The sequence below is a fragment of the Musa acuminata genome, chromosome BXJ2-8 (assembly GCF_036884655.1).
Source record: "Musa acuminata AAA Group cultivar baxijiao chromosome BXJ2-8, Cavendish_Baxijiao_AAA, whole genome shotgun sequence".
NCBI classification, from domain to species: Eukaryota; Viridiplantae; Streptophyta; class Magnoliopsida; order Zingiberales; family Musaceae; genus Musa; species Musa acuminata.
In genome coordinates this window covers 54,361,120-54,389,098 of record NC_088345.1, presented here as the reverse complement: position 1 = coordinate 54,389,098, position 27,979 = coordinate 54,361,120, and the positions used below count along the sequence as shown (strand labels likewise).

At 37.6% G+C, this 27,979-nt stretch overlaps 3 protein-coding genes across 4 annotated transcripts; 2 read left to right on the top strand and 1 right to left on the bottom strand.

Annotated features, from left to right (window-relative positions):
* The first annotated feature begins 363 nt into the window (after nucleotides 1–363).
* LOC135620350 (DEAD-box ATP-dependent RNA helicase 10-like) lies at nucleotides 364–12,575 on the top strand. 2 transcript variants are annotated; one of them, XM_065123267.1, is made up of 14 exons: nucleotides 387–452; nucleotides 611–832; nucleotides 974–1,097; nucleotides 1,197–1,266; nucleotides 1,676–1,738; nucleotides 3,861–3,935; nucleotides 7,199–7,318; nucleotides 8,192–8,233; nucleotides 8,343–8,417; nucleotides 9,804–9,950; nucleotides 10,138–10,275; nucleotides 11,706–11,817; nucleotides 11,904–11,992; nucleotides 12,113–12,575. In XM_065123267.1, the coding sequence occupies exons 2-14, from the start codon at nucleotides 700–702 to the stop codon at nucleotides 12,233–12,235; spliced, it is 1,311 nt and encodes a 436-aa protein (XP_064979339.1). In that variant the 5' UTR covers nucleotides 387–452; nucleotides 611–699; the 3' UTR covers nucleotides 12,236–12,575. The 2 variants fall into 2 exon arrangements, with proteins under 2 accessions (XP_064979338.1, XP_064979339.1); XM_065123266.1 differs by having other exon boundaries at nucleotides 364–832.
* Nucleotides 12,576–20,554: 7,979 nt separating this feature from the next.
* Nucleotides 20,555–22,448, top strand: LOC103995522 (polyphenol oxidase, chloroplastic). Its single transcript, XM_009416120.3, has one exon. The coding sequence runs from the start codon at nucleotides 20,583–20,585 to the stop codon at nucleotides 22,347–22,349; it is 1,767 nt and encodes a 588-aa protein (XP_009414395.2). The 5' UTR covers nucleotides 20,555–20,582; the 3' UTR covers nucleotides 22,350–22,448.
* Nucleotides 22,449–23,143: 695 nt separating this feature from the next.
* On the bottom strand, nucleotides 23,144–25,446 carry LOC103995523 (heat shock cognate 70 kDa protein). Its single transcript, XM_009416121.3, has 2 exons — nucleotides 25,050–25,446; nucleotides 23,144–24,829 (listed from the first exon to the last, which is right to left on the bottom strand). Exons 1-2 carry the CDS (start codon nucleotides 25,273–25,275, stop codon nucleotides 23,235–23,237), a joined length of 1,821 nt encoding a protein of 606 aa, XP_009414396.2. The 5' UTR covers nucleotides 25,276–25,446; the 3' UTR covers nucleotides 23,144–23,234.
* Between the last annotated feature and the right edge of the window lie 2,533 nt (nucleotides 25,447–27,979).

Here is a 27,979-nt window from a genome sequence, read left to right as displayed (position 1 = left end):
TATTAATTTTTTAATTCAATAATATGAATTTTATTTTATTATAATCATAATTTTAATTTTTATAATATTTTATATTTTATATATTTATTAAGATTATATATATATATATAGTTTTTGATTTTATTGGTTATTATTTATTTAGGACATCCATAATATTGATTGACTTAAACCGGCCTTATTGTCATGATTTATTTAGGACAGCTTTTCTTAAGGAAAAAAAAAAAAATTAAGGTAGGTTTGCCGGGCAGCAAACAATCGAAAGCGGGGATTAATTGTTATCTTTCAAAGCAGGGGTTTTTTTTGGAGAGATTAAATTTTCCGGAAATACAAATATGTCCAAACTTTATTAAGTTAATGCATATGCATAACCCTGCCAAAGAGACATCCTCCCCCGCCTTGCTAGCCCCTGCTGCTCTCTATCATCTGCGGCGGCGACTGCGGTGACACCCAAGGCACGCCCACCTCCTCTTCTTCTTCTTCTTCTTCAAGCGGCGGCGCTACCGCCTGCCCCTCCCGTTGCCTCCTTTCCTCCTCCTTCTCCGTGTCCTCTCTTCTGGCCCTAGATTTAGTCTCTGGGTTAGGGTTTTGAAGGGTCTGTGGGTTCCACCAGATTGTTCCGCTCGCGATTTCCCGTCCTCGATTGCTGTCTTTCTGCGGACCGTCTGCTTTGTTCCTTCTTGCAAGGGAAGGTTTCCGGAGATGGCGGAGGATGGGTCGCCGCAAACTTTCAAAACTCTTGGAGTGAGAGAAGAATTGGTGGAAGCATGCGAAAGCTTGGGGTGGAAAGCCCCCACGAAGATCCAGATCGAGTCTATTCCGTATGCCCTTGAAGGTATCTTATCGCTTGTGGCTTTTTTAGTAACTTTTCATGACGTTCTTGTCTTGTTAAGTTCGAGATTATCCAGTGGCTTTTTTTTTCATATAGAAATTAAAAAAAAACAATGTGGAAAAACTTTGTTTGGTTGGTTGATAGGGAAAGACATTATCGGTCTGGCTCAAACGGGGTCGGGTAAGACAGGAGCTTTTGCAATCCCGATTATTCAAGCTTTGTTGGAGACTCCACAGCCCTTTTTTGCTTGTGTGCTTTCTCCTACTAGGTTCGTTCGCAATTACTTGCTTGGAATCTTCCTTGTGAGAAGTTCTGTGAATTGGTGATTATGGATCTCACCTCTTGTTTTGTTCCTTATTGTTTTCAGAGAGTTGGCAATTCAGATTGCTGAGCAGTTCGAAGCATTAGGGTCTGGCATTGGCATAAAATGTACAGTGGTGAGTTCTGGGATCTAGTTAGACAATTTTTGTACATCTGGATCCAGCACCTGTTATTTTGTTTTCCTTGCCTTATACTTATGATATTTTGTCAACTGTTTATTGAGTTGAATGATACCAATTGATAAATCATGTATATTTCCGAGAAAAGCTTATGACACAATTCATCCTGGAATTTTATTGCATAATATATGATGTATGATCATTTAAAGTGGGGTCATGTCTCTTTTAAAATTTGTTGTGCTCGATCATGTCAACATGGTAATCAATATGCATTATTTTTGTTCAAAAGTTCCTTCATGGAGAAGTTCAATGATGATGCTCTTATTTAATCATATTAAAGGCTTGATTTGTGCTTTAATGTTTTCATGTTGGTATGACGTTTTGGCTGAACTTTTTTTTGTCACAGCTTGTTGGAGGGGTTGACATGACACAGCAAGCAATTTCTCTTGGAAAGCGTCCCCATATCGTGGTATGTTGTTGTAGATATCATTTTTTGTTGTATGTCTGCCTTTGTGTTAATTTTTAGAGGGCTTGTAGGTCATAATGATTTATACTAGTGACTTTGTATACTTGGTGTAGCTACTTTACTGGTAAGGTTTTTGAGTTCTTATTGAGTACTTGGTTTCATTTAATTTATAATAGCAGTATGTGATAAAACAAAACTCAAGTTTCTTACCCAAAGGATCTTTGTAGGTTTTACAATTTAGCCACATTACTCTCGTTGAATAATAAAAATGGATAATGGATTATCAGCTGTGGTCACCACACGCAAGTTTAAACCAGAAATGAGACTTGAATTTGCTCCTAAGTTGAGGAGGATGTTACTTAAAAAAGCCTATTTTTAAGATGAGATGCCCCTATATATGTCTCAGAATTTATTTATACTTGTTATCATAGAATGAATACTTTATTTCAAACTCAAAGTACCTTTTCATAGGGTGTACTGAAATATTCAAAATGTTCTCATATTATGTTCTTACCCAGGCAGTCCATTCTTCAATCAGTAATATACTGGCCTACAATGTTATCTTATTTTCTGTCCAAAAGAAATATCTCTAGAAGAACGAAAGACTTTTAACAACGAAGAAAGACTATTTGGTAATATGCAGTAAATATAATCTTTTTGGCAATTTATTCCGATGAGGTTTAGGTAGATGATTATTACTAGTGATTTAAAAAGTGTTAGGTGCCAAAAGGCTCTAAGGTCCCAAAACTCCTAAGGCGCTCAATATATAATATAATTAAAAATATAATAATATTTAAATAAAAGTATGATATTATATTAAAAATATACTATTAACAATATATTACTTAAGTTAGAGTGGGAGAAAAAAAATTCTCTGAAATATTAAAATATAAAAAATATATAATATAATTTTAAATATAATTATTTAAATTAAAATTATGATATTAAATTAAAAATATACTGTTAACAGTATATATTACTTAAAGTTAGAGGGGGAGAAAAAATGTTACCAATAGCAGAGGGAGGTAGCAATAGCGACGGAGGGTTAGTTTAAGATTGTTGCAGCAGCACTGCAAATGATAGCAGTGGAAGCTGTGGACAGTAGCAACGATAGCGAGAGAAGCTACGGACAGTAGCAATGACAGCGGCGAAAGCTGCGGACAGTTGCAGTGGCAACGGCGGAAGCTGCATACAGTAGCAACGACAGTGACGGAAGCTCCAAAGGAAGTTACGTGGGCCGTCGGACTCATCTGTCGACAACAAAGGAAGGCTCGGTTCGCTGCGTCTGCGGCGAAGGCAGCAGCAAAAAGCATCGGCGGCGGAGGCAGAAGCAGCACTAGGGTTTCTCGAGGTTGCGCAGGCGTGAAGCATGGCTTTTGAGGTAAGAAACTACGAACCGAACCAGCCTTAAACCGGTTTGGTTCGCTTAATTGAATCCGACACTCGCCCGAAGTGCCCAGCGACTGCGTTTAGGCGAGCGCCTCATTGAAGTGCGTCGCCTAGTGGACACACAAGGCGCTCGGGCCTTTCCTCACCTCACCCGAGCGCTTAGGCGAGCACCTATTTAAATCACTGATTATTACTAATACTTAGTAAGCAATCATGCTGTTTTAAGCATGCTTATTTTTATATTTAGTGTTTTCGTAATGTGATGTTTTACACCATAGGTTGTGCATCATTTATAGAACTTATGAGCAAATATGTTGTTTTAAGCAGCAGTCCTTGGTTATGTTGACTAATCTTATCAGTAATGGCCTAATTCTAATTCTTTGCTGATTTGGGGTCTATCTCCAATCTTTATATTAGCTTTCTATGGCCATTGTGAACCACTCAGATGGGTAACAATGGGCTCATAAAGAATTTAGTTGATTTCATTATCTGTTTGAAAAAAGTTATATTTAGCATATATTTTAACATAGAAAGGACATGGAATCTATTTACTCATTCTGCATCTCTTTCTAATTATGTAACAACCAAACATATGACACTCTTGGAGCTCCTGCTAGATATGCACAGTTGTCTGTGATAAAATTACTTTTGTCTTCCATCATTGAAGCTTTCAACAAGTCAATTCTGCCTCTCGAGCGTCAATGCTGTGTCATCTGACAAATGCTATTTCTTGTAGGTCGCAACTCCTGGGCGTCTATTGGATCATTTAACTAACACAAAAGGTTTTAGTCTCCGCACAATAAAGTATTTGGTAAGACTCAATTGCACCATGTTGATGTGAAGTGTGTTTGCAAGAAGTATAATATTCTCCATCTACATTTTTGATGTTATGACTTGTTATTTTTGTAGTTCTATGTTTCGATTATATTTTTAGTGGAAACAAGCAATTATATTCTATTCATCAGAAATAATCAATTCACTAACTATTAATGGTGCTGAACCCTAAATTATGATTTGCATTAGACAGCTTGGTGATTATATTTTGAATTATATTGCAGATATGTGAAAATTTAAAGTTAAATGCACTCTAATATTATCATGCAACAGAGAGAAAAAGTTAGGATAGTTACTGTTTAGTGTCATCCTGGCAAAGTCATAATTCTTTGATTGGAAGATATATCTGCATTGCTTAGATCATTGAAATGTTGAATGCCTTTGCATTAGTGGAAACTTGCATCTCGTATGCAGCATCTATGGATTTAGGGTGTCTTGTTTGGGTGTCTGCAGTTGCAATTTGGAAACCTATTTGTGAATTTGGTGTTTGGATCTGAGCATTTGAGACCATATGCGTATCCCAGAATCATGGCTATGCAATGCAAGGGCATTGAAGCATGGAGAATGACCTTATAGTAAGAAATCATGAGAATGGAGATCTATGCATGAGGAACAAGGATGTTGGAAGCAAATAATAGATAAAGGAATTAGTTCAGAAGTATATCTATGGCCAATTTGGTCTAATGAGGAAGTGCAGGATTTGAACCTAAAAATGCATTTGTAATTGCAATACTTAAATTTTGTAGGGATCTACATTAGTTTATGCACTGCTTGCATGATATGCAGGGAAAATGCAGAGATTTGAGCTAGCCCATTGTGGTGAATGCACCTAGCGAGAGGCATTTGCTGTTGATATACAATCTGTTTATTTTCTGTACACTTGTTGAATGCTAAAGCCTTACATAGGAATTGTGCGCTAAATTGAAAGTTTGAAAAGTTTGGTGGCTGTAACAAAGCTATAGTTCATTCTGATCAAGGTTATTCTTTTTCTCTATCCTCACTGGATGTGGCATGGTAAAGCCAGTTTGCATATCTGTGCATTTCAACAACGATTGCTTGTATTTTTTCTTATCAAGATGAACCATAACTTATAAAACCAGGATTAAACTGCCATTATATAGAACATGGTTTGATGTGTAATATGCATGCTGGAGTTACATTGGCATTAATCAACATTCATGTTCTTTGACTTCCTGCTTGTTATTAGAAGACTTTTAAAACTAACAAGATATCTCAGGCTCTTGCTAAAAGACAAATTAAAGTGATACTTTATGCACCAAAAGTGATCAATGTTAAAATGCTAAACCTCATTCTGTAATAAGATCTGAATGATTGTTGTGTGTCAGTTTTTCTCGAGAGATGATGAGAATCTTGAAAAATGCCAATGCTAGGCAATGTATAACGCAAACCACTGAAAATCTAAGAAGTCCTAATATTATTAACTGCTGTAGGTGTCACACTTTTAGAGTAAACCTCTGATAATATGGCCATTCATCAAGTCATGGATTATTTAGCAAATGTTAGCTAACGTAAATCCTACATCTGTTAGACATGATGATTGCCCACTAGGTTGCCCACACGAGAAAGGACTCAAGGCTCTGATTTTGTTTGTTGGTGAAGTGATAAGATGAGTGATTACATTTACCAATGGAGAATACATCAACAAAAATTGAGGCCAAGTCAATTGGTTGGATTCAATAAATTTGTTCGAACATTTTTCTGAAATGGTTCTGTCCATGCAACAACTTTTATGTAAATGTTTCACTTCTAGCTATGTTCCTTTCTACTCAATTTTTTCAGGGAGTCATCAACTCTTCTCCTTGATTGGCATTGTAGTAGCACCTTCTTAGTGCTTTTCTCTCATTATTTTCTTTTTTGGGCACTTCTATATTTACTTGTTCAATGGCACTGTTTTGTCCAGTATGTTAAAGGGCTTTGAAAGATTTAGAGAAGGAAGTTTCATTGTTAAAGCTACCAGGGCATGTTGAGTCAGATGGAGTGCAGCCCAACACTAGTAACTTACAGTGATGTTAGAATGGAGGTATAGGTGCTCCACAATTAAATTTAATTAGATTAACAACATATTGGTATATTATTTGAATGATTAAAGTCCTGCTGTGGCACTGAGAATTCAATGTGTTGTCACAACAATTTTAACTTAGGCTATGGTTTCTTATGCAGCTCAGTGACAACAACACATCTATACAGTATACAGCCGACTTAAAATAGTTGGGACAAAAACACAATGTGCAGTACAAGGCTGCTACAGGAAGAAAGATACAGAATATTGTAAATAATAATAAACAGTGAAGGGGATGAAGAAATAGAAGGAAGATTGATTATTAGAGATTTGGCAGCCATGGAAAAGTGCGTAACATTTTTCAAATTCATAGAATACAAAATTTCCACTGCTAATAATCAGTATCTTACTTTAAAGTAGACCTAAATCATATTAGACTCTTTTAGGACTCGGAACTCCTAAAAATAGCAAGAAGCTACTTTATTTAAAGTGCTTAATTATAATAAAAACTAAAATTGTAATCTGCCAACTAGCTTATTGTAGCATGCTATTTTAACACTACAATACTTTGCACTGTTTCTTCTGCAATGTGTGACCAATAGATAAAATTAATAGCCATCTACCTTTAATTGCCTAAATTCTTAAACTGGCTATAGAACTGATTAAAATTGAACCCAAACAATATTCATGCTGCAAACCTGACGCCCATGATTTTACCTGAAGATAGTCAAATCACTTCAGTGGCAATATGCTAGCCAAGAGTAAGTTGCAACAAAAGATTTTCAGAAGAACTATTTGACATCAATTATATGGCCTTTTCCTTTCAAAAATTTGCTGTAGTTAGGTTCACATGTAAAACTAATTAATTTATGGGGTGTGATTTTCAACAAGCATTTTAATTAGTTTAGGCTGTTTGCTTATTTCTCACTCTATGTTAGTGAGGTTGACAATATTCTGCAGTAACCATTTAAGAAGCATTTGATTGCGACAGACATCTCGTATTGCATATCAACTTTTATTCTGTGTGGGTGTACAAATGCATTTGTATGTGTATGTGTTTGTGTTGGTGTGTGGTGTGTCTATGTTTATTCTCAACTGAGAAGGGTGACACCTTTTACATATCTATTCTTTTCTTTAAATAGTGGTTGTGAAGAATTATGTCAGTATAAACTATGAGAATTTATTTATTAAATGACCTGGTTTGATCTTCTGATGGTAAGGTCCTAGATGAGGCTGATAGATTGCTCAACTTGGAGTTTGAGAAAGCAATTGATGATATTTTGAAGGTTATTCCTGCTGAGAGAAAGACGTACCTGTTTTCAGCCACTATGACAAAAAAGGTCAGTATACATTTCCAAGTGGACTTTTGTATCAAGCTTCAGGGACAAGGATCTATACGTCTAGCATTAGTTACACAAACTTGCAATTTCTGTGCCATCGTCTGAATGAAAATACTTCTTCCTAAATTATCTGGGACAAATTTGGTGCTGCATGCTGGGATCAATTCATGTAGGATTTGGTTTTCCTATAAATATTCCTACTTATTATGATATAGCTCTTGATTTTGTTAGAAAATGAGTTGTTGTTTTATTGATTGATATCTGACAGTTAATGCATGTGTTTTAATTTCCTCTAGTGCCATTATGCAGGCACCTAACAATTTGTGCTTGTGTATGCTACATCAGTTCTATTTGGCCTTTCTGTCATTTATCGAATTGGGTTCAAACATGGTAATGACCAGTGAAAAATCCATGCACTTCCAGTTCTGTCACTAATTAGACTGATGTGATGCCAGTCTGCTGGGTGGTGTACCAACCTGTACCCGTGTGGTATCATTGAATAAGGTATAAAAAAATTAACGCATGAATACAGAACTATATGTTTAGATAGTACTAAGACCAGTAAATATTAATCTGTATGTACCAGTTTGACCGGTATTCAAATCCATCTTTCATAAATGTTAAGAAGAAGTGTATAATTGAGAGTGTATAACCAATACTTACTTTTAGCTTTGTCATTTTTCAATTGTATGATATCTGTAAAAAGATGTGTGACATCCATGTCATGGCTTCTGAATCATATTCTGAGGTGTGCCTTTCATGGTAACATATCAAATTGGTGAACATGCTATGAAATTTGTTTTTTTTGAGACACATTAATATGGGAATATATGAGGGTCTTTCCAGATTGAGACACTTTTGTTTCTTCTACAGGTGAGCAAACTTCAACGGGCTTGTCTTAGGAATCCTGTGAAGGTAGGCACTGATATTGTTTTCGATTTTTCTTATTTTATGTTTGCAGTCTCTTCCATTTTTAAGGCCGTATTGCCCTAATGCTTGCCTATCAATTGATCGATGATTGCAGATTGAGGCTGCTTCTAAATACTCCACAGTTGATACATTGAAGCAACAGTTTCGCTTAGTTCCAGCAAAGTATAAGGTTGCTTACTTTATCTTGTTTTAATTATATTTTAGTTTTGACTTGATATGAGGTTGTTGAAAGTTGAAACTGACTTTGGAACAATATATCGTAGTTTTACTGCATAAAGTATTCAATCATAGCAAAAATCGCTTAAAATATTTCTAACACAACACAAGTAGTTTTGTATTCTTTTGCATCATCCAGACTTGTTTTCCTTACAAGATAGCCTTGTAAAGCATGTAATTAGATTATGGATTTCTTTTTTTTTCAATAAATTAAGGGGACGTCATTGTGAAGCTTCTCCATTTAGACTAGATAATCTCTAAATCCATTGTTTGTTAAGATGGTAAATAACTAGGTTGAAAACCATACTAGAATTTTGCATATGGCTGCAAGTTATTTATTCGATGTGCCCTGTTTTCTGGCAATATCTGCAGTAGATGCTCACAATAAGCACTGCTCCAAATGATTCTTAAGCTGATCAACAAAACATAGATGGGCGGACCAGTTCTGCTAGCCCTCATAAGTTGGTAATATTAGCTTTAAGCAAGGTTTTAAATACCAGGTGGTACCAGTACAGTCTGGTATTACCAATTTTATAGGAATTGGCATGCTGACCAAGCAAAATTATCCTGTCAAGGTCAAAATAGTTGTATATAACTTTTTAGTCCCTTGTCAAAACAGCTGCTGACAGTTGATAGCCTGAATAACCTTTTGTTTGATTCCTTTCTTTTTCATGTTTTCTTCTCATTTCCCTCTCTTTCCAATGCCTAGCAGCCTCCACTGTTGCTGTCTCCTACCTCCTCCCTGTCAACAGCTGTTGACAGCCTCAACAGCCTTTTCTTTTGTTCCAATGTTTTCCTCTTTTCTTTTGTTTTCCCATCTCTTTCCTTCGTCTCGCAGCACTAGTTGCCTATGCCTTTGCCATCGTTGTCTCACCTTTTCCTCGCATTACCGTAGCCATCATCTCATTCTGTTCACTGTTCTTTTCCTCATCTTCCTCCTCTTCTCTTTCTTCTCCTCATTCCTCATCGGCCACCACTTGCCTCCTACGCTGTCTCCATGCTTGATTCCTCGTCTACTACCACCACCACCCCCTCCTCTGGTTCCTCCTTATCCACCTTCTCCTTCTCAGTTCCTCATTTACTTATTTATTCTCATCCTCATCCTCTCCCTCGTTTGACTGGACCCGTATCGAGGTGTACCAACACATTGTAGGCCCTACCATCTGGTACCGTACTAATCCAACCAGGGAACTGTATGGGTTTCTGACTGTAACTGTAAACATTGGCTGCAAGTAATAGTACTTCATTACTGAAATATTATCATTCCTGTGTCAGATATAGTTGACAATTGTCTCATTTGGTTGATCTAGTTGACCCATTGACTTCTTGTTTGGTTCAGGATTGTTATCTGGTTTACATTTTGACTGAGATGTCTGGAAGCATGTCAATGGTATTCACCCGAACATGCGAGTCGACACGACTTCTCTCTCTAGTTCTCCGGAACATTGGTATGAATGCCATCCCTATCAGTGGTCAAATGAGCCAGGTAACTATTTTTCTTTGAAAAAGACATGGATATCCATTTGTTGAATAATTAACTTGTGTGAACATTATTCTGACTATAGCATGCAATTTGAAACTGACCTTTTCTCTTTACATTACTAGAAACTTTGTCATTAGTATTTTCTGCAGTAATGACTTAACCTTTTTCTTCTATGGAATTGATTTGACAGGCTAAGAGGTTGGGGGCTTTAAACAGATTTAAATCAGGAAACTGCAACATCCTTATATGCACTGATGTTGCAAGCAGGGGACTTGACATCCCTTCAGTTGATGTAGTTATAAATTATGACATACCTACAAATTCTAAGGTTCATGTTTTCCCCCTTTATTATTGTTCATCACATTTTCTTAATGCCTGTTGCGGCCAGTAATTCCTGTAGTCGACAACATTTCTTGCCTTGAAAAAACTTATTCCATGTTTATCTAGTTGAATAATATAGAGTCAGATAGCATAAAGACCTTCTCGCTGACTTCCCACCTTATATTTCACACTTGTTTCTTGCCTTAGAACAACTTAAGTAATATCAAGTTTATTTAGTTGAATAATAAAAGTAGTCAGTTACTGGAAGGATTTTCTTGTTGACTTTCCATCTTAAATCACATGATGAAAAGATTGCTTTTATGGTGCATTTCATTTCTCACCTTTGATTTATGAAAAAAGAATCTTAATCAAACATTTCTTCACATCATGGATGTAAATCTTAGTTTGCGACCAAGTACAATAGGCCATCAACCAGTAGGGTACCAATATATCGAGTGGTTTACCGATTTATACTGCCCGGTATTATTAAACAAACTAATAAAAAATAAAAATGAACGGATTTGTACTAGTATCAAGATATATGTTCAACACTGATCTTGATAATGACTGGTATTTAAAACCTTGCTTTCCCATCTTGATTAATTGAAAATTGAACACGAAATGCATGTATAATGTAGTTCCGGCCTTTCTCCTGTACATATGATACTTTTTAGTGTTTTTCTTTGCTTGCCTAAGGATGAGCATACGATACCGATGGCTGTATTGCTAAATTCTACTGTGATTAACTACCTACTCGTGATATCAGTTTGTTTCACATGAATATCAAGGTAGTCATATCATCTAAGGAAATGAATTTCAGTCGTACTTTTGAACTTACGTTGGTCCTTATGAATGTCAAATGATTTGTTTGGGCATTCAGTCAGTATTTCATATTAAACCTTTAAGAAAGTTTAGTTAATAATTTGGAGGATTACTTTGATGTTCTTAATTCTGTATCCTGAACTACCAATATTATTCGAGCTAAGTCTATAGAATGGACGATATACAACTAGGTTCATAGGTTAGATACAAATCTTTTTCAATTAGGTTAGGTCATTTACTATATCTGTAAATAATTTTGTCTTTGCAGTACTGTAGGATACATTTGACATTTGCATTGAAACTACTTTCTAAATGTTCTTTCGAGATAACCTTGTAATTAGTAGTTTTGCCATCAACCACTGCCTCATGTTACTATGTACCATGATAGGTTGGATATCCTTTTCTTCTTTTTGAGAATTTGAATTGTACTGAGATGGGTTCCATATATAAACTCTTCCAAAATCCTGATAGTCTTTTGATACCACCACTTTTAAGCCATTATAATGGTTTTGGTGCTCTATCACCCTTAATTTTGCTAAGTACCAGTGGAATTTTTTTTTCTTGTGGTTTTTCATTCAAATAATGTCGTAATTTGTACTGACTGACATACTGCAGGATTATGTCCATCGTGTGGGCAGAACCGCACGTGCTGGGCGATCTGGGTTGGCGTTATCTTTGGTGAATCAGTATGAGGTTGAGTGGTACCTACAGATAGAGCAGCTCATTGGTTGGCTTCACTATCTTTTGTTATGCTCTCTGTCATATAGTGTGACTTATGAAAGCACTGATATACTTGTACCATTTATTTTATAGGCAAAAAACTACCAGAATACCCAGCAAATGAAACTGAAGTCCTTATATATTTGGAACGTGTATCGGATGCCAAGAGGATTGCTCTCATGGTATCTCACTTCTGTTTCTAATTTGTTCTTTTGTATAGTCCTTATCCAAATTCTTATTGCATTATATTTCATATTGGGGATTAGCTTTCGACTGAATTTTTTTGGTTTTGGGTTAACTAGAAAATTAAGGACAGCAATGGCAATAAGAGGAGGAAAAAGGTAGAAGAAGATGGTGATGAAGCAGAGGAATATGCTGGGATTTCCAAGAAGTTAAAAGCATCAAAGAGATCCAAGAGATGGTAACATCTTCGAGCTGAAGAAAGATGAGTTAAATGAAGAGGTCGACCTTTTTCCTTCTTTGTTTGAATTGTTTATTTTTAAAGCGAGTTTATCATGCTGGTGATCGTGGCTGTTGAGATTTCTTTTGTTTTTTTTCCAAAAGCAAAACAGTTATATTACTGAATCAATCTAGGAAGAGGCCATCATGCTCCTCGTAGCACAAAAAAAAGAGCCAGTTAGTATTATTGTTCTCTTCTCTAAATACATTTATAAAAAACCTAGACCAAATGTCTTAAACAGTTGAGCAAAAGTCATGTAAAAGACTCTTTTTCTATTAAGGAATTTGATAATCGATTCAGTATCAGATTCAATCACCGATTTGGAGATTCCCTCCTCAATTCAAAGTTCTATCTCACGTTTAATTACAATCAATTGTGCTCTCAGATCTAGTTGTCTTTGATAAATATATATGGTTGCGCATTATTGATGTACGTTCATCATCTAGGATAGAATCAAAGGTTCTAAAGCTTAAATTAACTTTTTGGGTCAGTGGTGTCGGCTGTTTGCAGAGTTTGTAAGAGTCGAAGGTACTAAAGAATCATCATATCAGGGGCTTTTTTTATAGTAAGGTTTAGGACCGTTAGGTCATGATTTAATGTCAGGAACTTATACGTCTCCTCCAATGTTGGGTATAATCGTGATGCATCGAATCTGAAGAATAATATAGTATGGTTGTGAGTTGGTTTATAACTAACTTGTAGAGGGAGAAGTCATATCAGTCATGTGGCATATCGAATGGCTGAGTGGGCTTATAACTTGAAGAGGGAGAAGTCATATCAGTCATGTGACAGTGAGGTGTCAGGCCTGTAATTTTAAGGCATTAGTCATATATAATGTGGAGGTGTCAACCCTGTGTTGAGTTTTTGATCATGAGTGTTAAGTAAGGTGTCAATCACACTAAGGTGTTGTTAGTTCTTATTATATCATATTATTCTTATATCACTTGTCTCCTATCATGTGTAGTGGAGTGGAGGCATAATGTAATTTCTATTCAATTATTTTATCATTGAAAGAGTACTTTGATCAATTTGGCTATGCTATCATCCAAAGAGCATTTTGGGCCAATTGACCATGCTATCGTCAAAAAATTACTTTGGGCTGATTCAATCATGTTGTCATTGATAGAACACTTGAGCCAATTTGATTATATTGATGTCAAAATAACGCTTTGTGTTGATTCAATCATGTCTTCATCGAAAGAGCACATTGGATCAATTCGGTCATGCTATCATCAAAAGAGCACATCGGCCTGATTCGAGCACAGTATTGTTAAAAGAATGTTTTAGGCTGATTCGGGCCAATTTGATCATGCTGTTAGACTCGGAATATCGATCCATACGATGTAGGGGATGTTGTGATTTTGTTAGCATATATGCTCGCATGTGTGAGACATCATCATCACTTCAACTTTCTACGAGCATGTCATTTTTGTAGTTGCACAGTATTGATTCTTGACATATCACAATTATGACTTAGCATCCTTAGCATGTGATGCTAGAAGGGATCTCCACATGGTCATTTTTGGACTTATACGTCCTCCGAGATCTAGTATGGACTCTCCTAGTTTGGTGCAGGTTTCCCTCTAGAGTGAGTGACTTCTACCTTTTATAAGACAAAGTTTGATGTAGAAATTCTGCGGTGTAAAATTTTGTTATAGCTCATCTAAAGGCTAAATTATGCAAATATGCCTTCTCTTGGATGTTGTTAAGGTTAACTCAAAACCCTTGACACCCCCTTATCATACTCTCAAGTTAATATTTTATAAACTTAAGATGGGATATTATATCAATCAAACGTAAGTGAGATATTTATAGCCTAGAAAAGACTTTAAAAATAGAGCAATAAATTTAAATTCTCAAGATTTTAAGGTATATGTGATACCGATACTTTGGACAATACCACCTCATAAGTTTTAACATGAAACCATAATTCTAAACTTTAGTAGTACTACCATTATGATAGGTAATACCATTGCCGTCATAGGTGGTTCCACCTCCATAATGGTTGACAAGGCACAAAGTCCTTGTCGGCTAATTCAGGTGATACCACTACCAAGGTCTAGTAGTATCACTACTACCCCAAGCAGTTTAGATCACATATTTAGCCTTTTAACGTGGTTAATTTTGACCAAACTTTAAGCCCAATGGCTATTGTAACTTTTCATGACAAGTGGATTCTATTTTAGTCTAATATCGACTCAAAACGATCTTGACTAAGGCCTTGGCTAATTATCCACTCATCCAATATATTTTTGAAGCTTTCAACAAATTATATACTTTTCTAGTATATCGTCCGATCTTTTGACATTTTGTTCAAACCTCTAGCATATCAACTTTTCCATGTTATTCGATTTTCTAGCACGATATCTAATCCTTCCGACACGATGTCTGAAGTCCAATCTCTAGCAGATCGATAATCTTTCAACTTAATATTTAATTTCGGACACAACAATCTTTTGGCACAATGTTTTACTCTTCATCTCAACATTTTACCCTTCGATGGTCTGAGTCTTTAGTCGAAGCGTTTCTTGTGTCACTTATCTCAATAACATATGAATTCATCAAATTCATCGATTTCTCTCCCATTATAATTCTTTCAATCACTTCAAGGTTTAAAAGAAAACAAGCATCTACAGCTAGTAAACTTCTTTGATCAACATAAGGGGCTTCATGTCCAGAATGACCTTGACCTTCTTTGGGTTGATGTTAATTCCTCTTTCACGGATCATGCATCAGAGGAATATTTTTGAGTGGATGCCAAAGGCACACTTAAACAAATTCAATCACATTTAGTGTTTCTTAATTTTGGTGAAAGTTTTCTCCAAGTCAGTTAAACGAGTATTGAACATCTGACACCTCACAAGCATGTTATGTACTAATGTCTCGATATTTTTGCCTATGTTATTTGAATATTTTATTGATCATTCTTTAATAGGTTGTGCTAGCATATTTAAGCTCTAAAGGACTTTATAGTAATCTAAGTCTCGATCGATGATAGCTAAAATATGCTCCTCATATTTTGAAGTCATTTTAACTTGGTTACAGTTGAAGAAGACATCTATGAAAGTTAACATCTCATGGCTAAAGGCAGTATTAACCAATTGATTAATACGAGGACAAACTTTGTTAAAATTAACATAATAAATATATTTTTTATTTTTTTATTATTCTTTTTTACAAAAACTATATTAGCAAGTTATTTACAATAATGAACCTCATGAACAAAGTCAAATATTTAATAATTTATCGACTTCTATAATTACCGATTGACAATCCAAAGTGAACAATTAGGGCTTCTACCAAATAGGTAGATGATTGGAGTTGATGTTGAGCTGCGCTATGGAATGGTTGATACCTATCAAATCACTTGGTGACCAAGCATAGACTTCTTCAAAATTGAGACATAAGAAGTTGGCTAGCTTGTTTCTCCTTTTTTTTTTTTTAATAGTGCTAAGTTAACCTTAGATGGTTCGATTCGGTTCGACTTGTCTATATCTAGCAAAACATCAATCAGTGGCTCTTCTATTTTTTAATTAGCCAATTGAGGTGTTGGGTCTCTTGGATTTATCCGATAGACTTGACAATGCCAACTTGGATGACTAAAGTTAGATAATATTATTTGGATTCCAAAAGGTCACTTTCAAGTTTTATGACTCCGATGCTTATTGGGAACTTTAGTATCACGTAATATGTGGAAATGATATCTCAAAGTTAATTGAGAGTTAAACGTTCGATGCTCAAAGAGACTCAACACATGAACTTGGCCTTCATCATCCTCAAATAAGCTACTCACTTGAAAGTAATATAAAGGTCGATTGTTCTAGGAGGTGATTGAGCTAGTGTCTATTTACTTGAAACTTCTTTGCATACGTCCTATGAGTAGTGTTACCATCTTCTCTCTCTCGAGGCTGAATCATCAATAATTACATCCACTTGATATTTGATGGAGCTTTGTGGTCTAGGGGATGCCTCATGAACTCTAGAAAGATAAAAGAGTCTAAATTTCTTTTTTGAATTGAGTTATTCATGTAACGTTGGTTGAGCATGCATAAGTACTAATGTTTATGTCTTAATAACTTGAAATTATGATGTATGCATTGATATTTTAACTATGATATGTTACATATAACTTTTGTAAAGAAAATCGCTATGATTAAAATTATTTCGACTTGAATTCAAAGACGAGTATTAAAAGATTATTGTTTCTTGAATTCGAGTTTATTTTAATATAACATATAGACAGGGGGAGTTTAGTTAAAACTTCATCATTAATTGGTTATCATCATAAAAAAGGAGGAGATTATTGAATCTGGATTTTGATAATAAAATCAATTAATGAGTTTATGAACTAATGAGCGTTTGAGAAAAATGATGTAGGACAAACTTCGATCATAGAAAAGTAAATTATTATAGCAGGAGAATCAAACATTGGGTCGAAGTGCATCATGTTATAGATTGAGTATCGGGCCAGAAGAATCGGGCATTGTGCTAAGAAGATCGGATGTTGCGGGAGGTCAACATATCGATGGGTTGGGCAATATGCCCAAGGAGAGTACGATGCACTGGAAGTTAGGACGAACTACCAGATAAACTGATGATATGTCGGACAATGTAGGCTTTATGGTTATAATTGTTGAGTCTTGATCAAAGTAGTTTAAGTATTTAATTGAGTTAGTTTTGGGTGTAACTATATTAACTTGATTAGGAGTCCATTGGACTTGAATCAGGGTTGAATTGAGTCTATTGGAATGCCAATTCAGTGACTTGAGGTTAGGCCAGGTGGTGGCATCGCTAGGCTATGCCATGATACCGCTTGTGAGTTGGAAAGTATGAAATGTACCTTTCCAAAAAAACCCGATGATGGTACTGCTAGGGTCAGCGGTGGTACCATCGCCCAATGTCAAGCGATGGTAACACCCAAGTAGGCAATGGTACTGCTAGTGCATAGGTTGTCAAGCGATAGTATTGCCCAATGCATGCGATGGTACCACGAGTATCCCAATAACCTAAGGATTGAAATTTTTGGCTCCATTTCTGAAGCCATTTGGAACCTATAAATACCCATCTTAAAAAAAGCATGAAAAGCTTATAATTTTAAAATGTTGTAAACTCTTGAAAAGTATTGAGTCTCTTCCTCATTGAGTCTAGAAGTCATTCTAAGGAAGATGAGAGGTCTTTTGTAAAATAGGGGTATAAGGGTTCTCTCCTAAGTCTGTGAAAAAAAAGAAAGAGTTGTAACAAGAGTAGTTGATCTTCGCTTATTGAAAGAAGATTGATAGTAAAAGTCGATGACCTTGAACAAAAAAGAATCGAGAGTGGACATTGGTCAAGATGATCGAACTACTATAAATTGATTTGTATTTCTTCTTTTATCTTGATTTATTATTGCATACTAATTTAGCAATCCTACTTTTTGTTAATCATATTTTCGATATTGATTTATTGATTAAACTTTCAAATCGAAATTTTTCGAAAATACTAATTCACTCCACTCTTAGTACCTTTACAATCCTAAAGATGGATGAAGACCTAATGTAAGCATTAATGAAGATGAATAGATTGGGATCCTAGACTATCTTACTTGTTAAAGCTTTTAATATTGCTAGCAAGTGTATCTTATTCTTGTTGGTCTTTTTAAAAGCTTATAACTAATAAAGTCATGCTAAAATTTCTTCACCAACTATCTGAAGGACATGATCGATTCCTTGGCCAACTAAAATCCTTTGACAAGGGGGCATGTATGGCTTTGGCTCTAGTTGTTTTCCATGCTTAATCTCCTTCTTTATGTCTTTGAGATGTCGGTCCATCTCGATGAGTTGGTCATGGACTTTAAAAGGAAATCCAACGGAATGGATATTTGACTCCTTTGGCATTTTAGTTTCTCGCATGGTGGCATTCCGTGGTGATTAAACCTCAAAGGAGTCTCTACCAAAAGGCAATGCGACTCAGCCACTCTGTAGGGAGTTGGTGCCGACAAAGGAATAGTTGTTCTTTACTGTGATAACTAGGCAAGTTGGGGGGATGAAAGAGTGATGGTTTGAATAATCTTGTTGGGTTAGGTTACTGAATGTTGCATTAAAAATTGCGATAGTAGGTGGGAGTGAAGTTGGTTGTGGAGTAAATGGTGGATGGTTGGCTGCCACATCATGAATAATCGACGGAAGCCAATGGATTTCGAGATTGGGAAGGTAGGGTTTTTGGTGGACTCCAAGGTGGGTTTTTGGTGAACTTCTAATGTTAATCTACTAAGATATATTATGATTGTTGGACTTAGATGTCGATTTAAAATTAACTGAGATTATACTTCATGTTTGTCTCAACGTGAGATAGTGTCAGGTCGAGAGGTTCCAATATCATTCGATTTAAAGTTGTGTTGAACCCTCGATAACTATGCTAAAGGTATTCCCATAAAATCTTTCCCAAGTTTAAGTTAGCATTTGGATCGATGGTATTAACTAAATATCGAGTTTGTAAGTACTGAAAGCATTAGAGGATTGGAGTCTCGTACCTAAGCAGCATTTTTTATAGTAAAGTTTAGGACCATTTGACTTGAGATCACGGTTTAGTGTTGGGAATGGTTATGGGCCTCCTTTGTATTGGGTGTAATCGGTGTTGCACTAAATTCAGACAATATGATGTAATCACAAATGGGTTGCAATGTTTAGAGGGAGAACTCACGTCAGTCATATGGTGATGAGGTAGCGACAATGAAGTGTTGAAGTGTTGGACTCGTAATGCTGAGGTGTTTACCATATGGCATTAAGGTGTTAATCAATATGGTGTTGAAGCGTTAGCCATGTGATGTTGACGTGTTAACCACATGACACTAAGTTGTTGACTTTGGTTAGGCTTTGATTTCATTATGTATACAACTATAAACCTGATTTAAATTATTTTTAATAAGGCTTATCAATATAATATGTTTACGTGAATTACATGTTAATTATTGTATGTTTATTTTTGCGTATGATAAATAATTAATTATAACAAAGTTGAGTGCTTCTTGAGTCAGGTGGCATTTCAAGAAACTCTAGAAATCTATCATCAAATCGAATTTCAAGATAATTTCAATTTCAAATTTTTATGTACATACGAGAATGGACATCTATGTTTCCTTCCATAAGAGAAGATAGTTATCAAGAATAATCGGTTCGTGTAATATTTAGATTATTTATTATTAGAGGTGAGATACATAGAATAAAAAGAAAAGAGAGAAAAAACCTTTGTCATCAAAGAGTTTGCAACTATTTATAGAATGGGGATGGAGATATCCGTCGATTCATATTTTATTATGATAATAGATCGTATTTCGAACATGCTAATACGGCAGATCTGATCGTTTTATATTGTAATTTTCTATCAACACTCAAATTAAGGAACTTATAAGTCTAACATTCTCTCCTTTAAATGTGTCTAATATCCAATTAAGATAGATAAACTTTGTTATTATTTTGTTTTTTTTTCTCAAAAACAATTGAAAATTCGACACATGAATTAGAAGGAAATTATATATATATATATATATATATATATATATATATATATATATATATATATATATATATATATATACACATAAAAGAGTGGCAAAATAAGCAGCTTCCTGGAACTATGATCAGCTGTCTATTTCTCGGTGTGACCGCCTTATCATCTTTAACAGTATTCTTCTGTGGAAATTGAACAGCTTGCTTGTGTTGAAAATTAAGCTCGATGCCCATAAATGCCAAGTTAACATTCAATCGTGCAAGTTGGAAACTTGGACTTCACTTCCATGAAAAGCTTTGTCCTTTTCCCACAAGGAAACCAATAAAAAAACTCAAGCCTTCAACGAATGTTTGATTCAAACGAAGAGGGGACTTGAAAACAAAACTACTCCTCGGTCGTTTTAATCCAACGAAGACCACAACAACAACAACAAGAAAAAGATGCTCTTAGAAAATTCTGCGTCACATTAGTCCGCCACCGACACCGTCGGCGGAAAACCCAGATCGATCCTGTTCTCGGCTTCCGAGACTTTTCTTATTCCTCATCTTGTAAGCGTGGAATCAGGAGAGGATTAAGCAACCAGTGAAAGAGGCAAAATTTGGCATTCCTACGACAAAATATCTACTTAGAATTCGTCACGAATCATACCACTAGATTCTCCCCAATATCTTTGTCACCGCATCACCATATTCAAAGTCAACGAACCACACATTGTCTAAATGCCAACGTGCGCTTCACGGGGTTCGTTGCTACACTATAAATGAATCTGATGCCTCCTCCCACATCAACCACTGCAAAACTATAGCAATACCAAGTTATCGATCCCAATGGTCAGCCTTCCTAAAGCTACTCTTCCTCTCTCCTCCCTCTCCCCTCCCTCCAACTCCAACTCCAACTCCAACTCCTTTGCATGCGCCTTCCATTTTTCTTACCCTGATAGAAGACGCCATGCCCACCCCAAGATCTCATGCAAAGCTAGCGATGAGCATGAGATGACTGCAAATGCCAAGCTCGACCGCCGCGATGTGCTCGTTGGCCTCGGCGGGCTTTGTGGAGCCGCTGCCGGCCTCGGGATCGACAGTAAGGCCCTCGGAAATCCCATCCAGGCGCCTGATCTTACCAAGTGCGGCCCCGCCGATCTACCCACCGGTGCAACGCCCACCAACTGCTGCCCGCCTTATTTTCCCGACAAGAAGATTATCGATTTCAAGCGTCCGCCGAATTCGTCACCCCTCCGTGTCCGCCCGGCCGCCCACTTGGTCGACTCCGACTACCTGGACAAGTATAAGAAGGCGGTGGAGCTCATGAGGGCACTGCCGGCCGACGATCCGCGCAACTTCATGCAGCAGGCCAATGTCCACTGCGCTTACTGTGATGGCGCCTACGACCAGATCGGCTTCCCCAACCTCGAGCTCCAAGTCCACAACTCCTGGCTCTTCTTCCCTTGGCACCGCTTCTACCTCTACTTCCACGAGAGGATCCTCGGAAAGCTCATAGGCGACGACACTTTCGCCCTCCCTTTCTGGAACTGGGACGCGCCCGGCGGCATGAAGCTGCCGTCGATCTACGCCGACCCTTCGTCCTCGCTCTATGACAAGTTTCGCGACGCCAAGCACCAGCCGCCGGTCCTCGTCGACCTCGACTACAACGGAACCGACCCTAGTTTCACCGACGCAGAGCAGATCGATCAGAACCTCAAGATCATGTACCGGCAGGTGATCTCCAACGGCAAGACGCCGTTGCTCTTCTTAGGCTCGGCTTACCGTGCCGGCGACAACCCAAACCCCGGCGCGGGCTCGCTCGAGAACATACCACACGGCCCCGTCCACGGGTGGACTGGCGACAGAAGCCAACCCAATCTCGAGGACATGGGCAACTTCTACTCCGCGGGGCGCGACCCTATCTTCTTCGCCCACCATTCAAACGTCGACCGCATGTGGTACTTGTGGAAGAAGCTCGGCGGGAAGCATCAGGACTTTAACGATAAGGACTGGCTCAACACCACCTTCCTCTTCTACGACGAGAATGCTGACTTAGTTCGAGTCACCCTCAAGGACTGCTTGCAGCCGGAGTGGCTTCGTTACGATTACCAAGACGTCGAGATCCCGTGGCTGAAGACCCGGCCGACTCCCAAAGCCTTGAAGGCGCAGAAAACCGCAGCGAAAACACTGAAAGCTACAGCAGAGACGCCGTTCCCGGTGACGCTGCAATCCGCGGTGAGCACGACGGTGAGGAGGCCCAAGGTATCGAGGAGCGGCAAGGAGAAGGAAGAGGAAGAGGAGGTCCTCATCGTGGAGGGGATCGAGTTCGACCGCGACTACTTCATAAAGTTCGACGTCTTCGTGAACGCCACCGAGGGTGAGGGCATCACGCCGGGCGCCAGCGAGTTCGCGGGCAGCTTCGTCAACGTCCCGCACAAGCACAAGCACAGCAAGAAGGAGAAGAAGCTGATGACGAGGCTCTGCCTGGGGATCACTGACCTGCTCGAGGACATCGGGGCGGAGGACGACGACAGCGTGCTCGTCACCATCGTCCCGAAAGCCGGAAAGGGCAAGGTGTCGGTCGCCGGCCTCCGCATCGATTTCCCAAATTGAAGTAATACTATATATTTCTACTACCTATCAAGGAAAATAAAAGCCGCACCATCGAAACAGTGTAAAGCACAACTTTAATCGTCGAGTTACATCTGCGGACGTCGTAATGTTGCGTTATGGACCGGAAATGAGAGAGAGGACACGGCTGATTACGACCATTCGTAACCATGCAACAGTTTTCGGGGGTTTCACATCCTTCGAATCGTGTCGTAGTTACGTAACCCACAAGGCTTGTTATTAGTGTGGTGTGTGGTGGCCGCCGTGTGGATCAGATATCGCACGAGGGAGTGGAGACGAAGGGATCATCGGAAGTTTTGACGTACGCCACGAGTTCCCCTAAGTCGTTATAATTTTTTTTTTTTCAAATAAATGAAATAATGTTCACACTCTATTTTTACACGATATCTCTTACCTTCTAGAATTTAAAATTATAACCAAACTCAAGAAGAAGAGAAGAGACTCAAAACTATATTTTATAATATTTTTCTTGCTCATGCTCCATCAATCAAACCCGAGCGACGTATTCATAGGTCCCGAAAGATTTCAAGAATGAAGTCAAAAATTTAAATTTTTAAAATTTTTGAGATACAAGCTTGACCACTATGACGTTCAAAAAAACATTCTACGAAAAAAAAATAAAAATTTAAATTTTTTAAAAAATATTTGTTCCCGCTAAGCCTAGTATAAGCCCACTAAGGGCCCAAGTCTAGTAAAAAATATTTCTATCTCGGTGCAACCGGCATTCGATGTGACGTCGTCCATTGTTTGTTCATACTTCTTTTAAGATTTTAAAATGCATCGAAGAAATGTTTATCTGCAAATTATTTTTGAATGCGAATTTACAAAACCATGATGAACTGCAGCTCTCTTCTTTTTTATCTCACCCTACTGCATCTCCACCACGAGGCTGTAGCATATCGCCTTCAACTCCTTCATTTTGGCCTCGAACTCCTTGGCCTCTGCCTCCTGATTTGTAGCCTCCAGCCAACTTATGGTCTGCTCGATGACGCCCTCCACCTTCTTGACGCTGCTTTTCATCTTCAGGGCGTACTTCTCCAGCTCATTCTTGGCCTCTATCTTCCTCTTATGCTCTTCGTCTTCCTCCTTGTACTTCTTGGCTCGCCAGACCATCTCCTCGATCTCTTCCTTGCTCAGCCTGGTCATGTCACGGGTGACGGTGATCCTGTTTTTCTCCTTCCCCATGGTCTTGTCATAGATCGACAGGTCCAAAATGCCGTCGGCGTCGATGTCGAAGCAGACGTTGATCTCAAGCGAGCTGTCTCGAGCTGAAGGAATTCCACAAAGTTCAAATCGGCCGAGGAGGTTGTTGTCCCTCGTCGTGCACCTCTCACCCTCGTAGACCTTGATACATGCTCGAGGTTTGTGGACGGGGGTGGACAAAACCCGCTCCTTCTTGGTGGGGACGACGGTGTTCCTCGGTATCACAACGACCATGTTGCCACCACCGGCTTCCAGGCCGAGGGAGAGGGGAGCAACATCTAACAACAGCATGTCGTGGAGATTCTCGTGGTCGTCTCCCCTCAGCATGGCAGCTTTGGCTGCAGCGCCGTAGGCGACGGCCTCATCGGGGTTGATGCTCTTGCATAGCTCCTTTCCGTCAAAGAGCTCCTGCAAAAGCTGCTGCACTCGGGGAATCCTCGTCGATCCACCGATGAGAACCACGTCGTGGATGCTGCTCTTGTCCATCTTTGCATCCCGGAGACATTTCTTTACGGTGTCCGCGCACTCGGTGAACAAGTCGTCGTTGAGCTCCTCGAACAAATTACGAGTGATGGTGGAGGAGAAATCCGAGTCCTCGAACAGGCTGTCGATCTCGATGGTAGCTCGGTTGGTGGAAGAGAGTGTTCTCTTGGCTTTCTCACATGCTATCTTTAGCTTCCGCAGTTTCCTTGCGTTCCCGCTTATGTCTTTTCGGTGCTGCCGCTTGAACTCATCGACGAAGTGGCTCACCATCCGGTTGTCGAAGTCTTCGCCACCGAGATGGGCATCACCAGCAGTGGCCTTCACCTCAAAGACGCCCTGCGAAATGGTGAGCACGGAGACATCGAACGTACCACCACCAAGGTCAAAGATGAGCACATTCGTCTCGCTGTTTGATCTTTTGTGGAGACCGTAAGCAATAGCAGCAGCGGTTGGCTCGTTAATGAGTCCTACGATGTTGAGGCCCGCGATGGCTCCAGCGTTCTTGGTGGCCTCGCGCTGGTGATCGCTGAAGTAGGCAGGAACAGTGATCACCACGTCGTCAGTGGCGCATCCAAGATAGGATTCAGCAATCTCACGCATCTTTACGAGGATCATCGAGGTGATCTCCTCTGCGGTGAACTGCTGCTCCTCGCCCTTGTACTGGACGACGATCAGGGGCCTGTCGCCTTGGCCATCGATGACCTTGAATGGCCACGATCGCATGTCATTCTGCACCGAGGGGTCACTGAAACGCCTCCCAATTAAGCGCTTTACATCTGTAGAACAAGGTGATCATGTAGTCAAGGGGAATCTTGACGATGAGCTTCTCGTACATCTGCTTTCCGGAATATTATACCAGGAAGAGCAAAGTAATGGACTCAAAAGTAATTGTTCGTACAGAGCACCTGGTTTCATGGAACATCAAGAAACCGAGAACTGAACTGTAGAAGTAGAAGAAGAAGAAGAAGAAGAAGACGGTGAGGAGAAGTCAGTCACCGAAGACAGTGTTGGTGGGGTTCATGACCACCTGGTTCTGGGCCTCGTTGCCGATGAAGCGTTGTGTGCCGGTGAAGGCGACGGAGGAGGGGGTGGTGCGATTGCCCTGATCGTCAGCGATGATCTCGACCCGGCCGTGCTGCCACACCGCGACGCACGAGGAGGTCGTTCCAAGGTCGATTCCGATCGCCGGCCCTGCGCCTCTTCTCCCCATGGAAGGAACCATAATAGAGCTCGATCGTAAGAGCACAAGCACAAGTGGTAGCCGCGAAAGAAGAAGGCTGATGGCCGAAGGATTTATATCCGAAAGCTTTGGCTGAAAGAAGAATCTGATGACTCGATGGAAGACTTGTAAGCAGTGGCATAGTAACTTTCGACCTTTCCTCGTGACATGATGACTAAGAGCATTAGATTCTTTCCTATGAACTATAACTTTCGGTGGGTAACTGTTTTTTTCAAAAACAAATATCTGTTTAATTATAATGTTTTTCGGATTAGTACTTTTTTTTTTAATGTCATGTATTTAAATGGTAACAAATTTATTGACTTCAACCGAAATTTAAAATTTTGAATTGATCAGATATATATATATATATATATATATATATATATATATATATATATATATATATATATATATATATATATATATATATATATATATATATAGTGTGAAGAAGATTGTTAAGGTGGAGTGGAAGTGATTACTTTTGTTAGGTCAGAAATGAGGCAAAAGGGCTAACGTTCAAAAACTTAAATAAGTTAGATTCATTTTCACATATTTGCATATATCCAACTTATATAATAAATTGGATTAAAATTACCTGTGAATAGGGTTTGAAACGAGTACTAAAAATAAAAATAAATATCAAAGTCAAGTTTAAGATAAGAGTCATTTTCCAGTTTTCTCCATAATGATGTCACATAAGCAACTGATTGGTTGAGCTGTTGGCCACATATTTATGCGGAAGCAAACAAAGGAGAATAAGTGCTTTTCTTGCCGACACTACTTTATGCACTTTATCAATCATAGAAGAGAGAGAGAGAGAGAGAGAGAGAGAGTAGCTCGCAACTCAACTACAGTATGAGCCTTTTATTTTCTTAGAAGCGCTAATATGAATGTTTTCTCCCATCAAATGACTTAAATTAGTTTGATTGATGATGCATTATCTAAGGCAAATCCATACAAAAAAAAAAAAAGATTTTGAATAAAAAATATTAAACCCAATCTAACGGGGCTTAATATTTAAACCTAAATAAATAACAATAGACTCAATTAGCCTTTACCGGTTCATTCATATTTATATCCACTTCTAATCTAATAATATTAGACTAACTCTAGATATTATAATTTTTTTTTTACTTAAGGATTTGATATTTTTGTAACATCTCATATAGTTTCATATTATAAGTTAGTCTCATATTAGAAAGTGAGTTAAGACTAATATTAACTTATAAAAGATAGTTTTACATTACAAGTGAGTTAAGACTAATATTAACTTATAAAGACTTGATGGGTATATTACTATTAACTTTAGTTTAGATATTTTGAACCAGTGATCTAGGTTTAATAAAAATTAATAAGCTAATTATCTTATTAGATCGGATCATGATAATTAATATCAGAGCTAATTTATTATTAAAGTATAGTGAGGGACTAGAGGGTAATGGTTTTAGTTGATTGGTTTAACATTCACTAGTTAGTTTCCTTTTATCTCACTTTACACATTGAAAGATTTTCTATTGTGGATCTCGTGTTGTCTAACATGTTCAAAGCTTATGCTATATCCATGGTTTCTTTCAGACTCGGGATATCTTTTAATCACTTTGCCAACTTGTGTTGTGCATAGATCTTAGATTCAAACATTCATCAATTTTATCCTTAAAAATTCCAACTTTTGCTCAATTCTTGATTCTGCATTGTTATATATTATATACTTACTCAATTTTTTATCAATCCTTTTTTTTATCAATTCTAACTCACTTATTTCAATTTCAAATAGAAATATAAACTTATTCACATGATGTATTGTGAGGATACTATTCTATTTTTTATGACTAATTAGAGGTCTTGTAAGACTATATTTGACATCTTCCATGAATATTTAACTAACTAGTGAATCAATCTTAGCAAGTTCAAGATTTTCTTTCATTGTAAAATGATTTGTAATATCTTTAATCTTAAAAGAGGATAAATTTATTTTCAAATAACTTGGGACCATGATTTCTTTAATCTTAAAACAATTTAGCAAAAGATTATTTCTTGGTAGGCTAATTTCCTCTCACTTCTTGTTGTCTCTTGGATGGTGATATTTTTTTTTTCAAAATATAAAAAAGGTACTTGTGCTATGGGTTTACATCTTATTCAAAATCTTAATCTCATCAAAATCACTTATCCATTTGGTACATAGATAATCTATTTATTTAACTACTGAACTAAAAGGGAGTCCATTAATTTATCAATAGATAATGTACTTATATCTTTAACTTATTTTATATCAGTAAAAATCATATTAAATTTTGAAGATAAACTTTATAAAAGAATTTCTATTACTGTTTGATAAAGGGAATCCATTAATTTATCAATAGATAATGTACTTATATCTTTGTAAAAATCATATCAAATTTTGAAGATAAACTTTATAAAATTTTTTCTACTGTTTAATCTTTTAGATTTTCACCGTAAGATCTCATTTGATTCACAATAAAAGATACTTTTAAAAAAAAAATTAGAATTTACGTTGAAGAATTTGAAACTTTAAAATTTTTACCCATTTTTACCTTATTTGTACTTTTAAACACACTTCTTAAACTTTTACATATTTCTATATATTCTTATTCATCTGACCTTTTATAATTTTAGTAATATCAAGATCGTGTAAATCATACTTAAGAAAATTATTCTCTATCAAATTTCATAGTCCTTATGA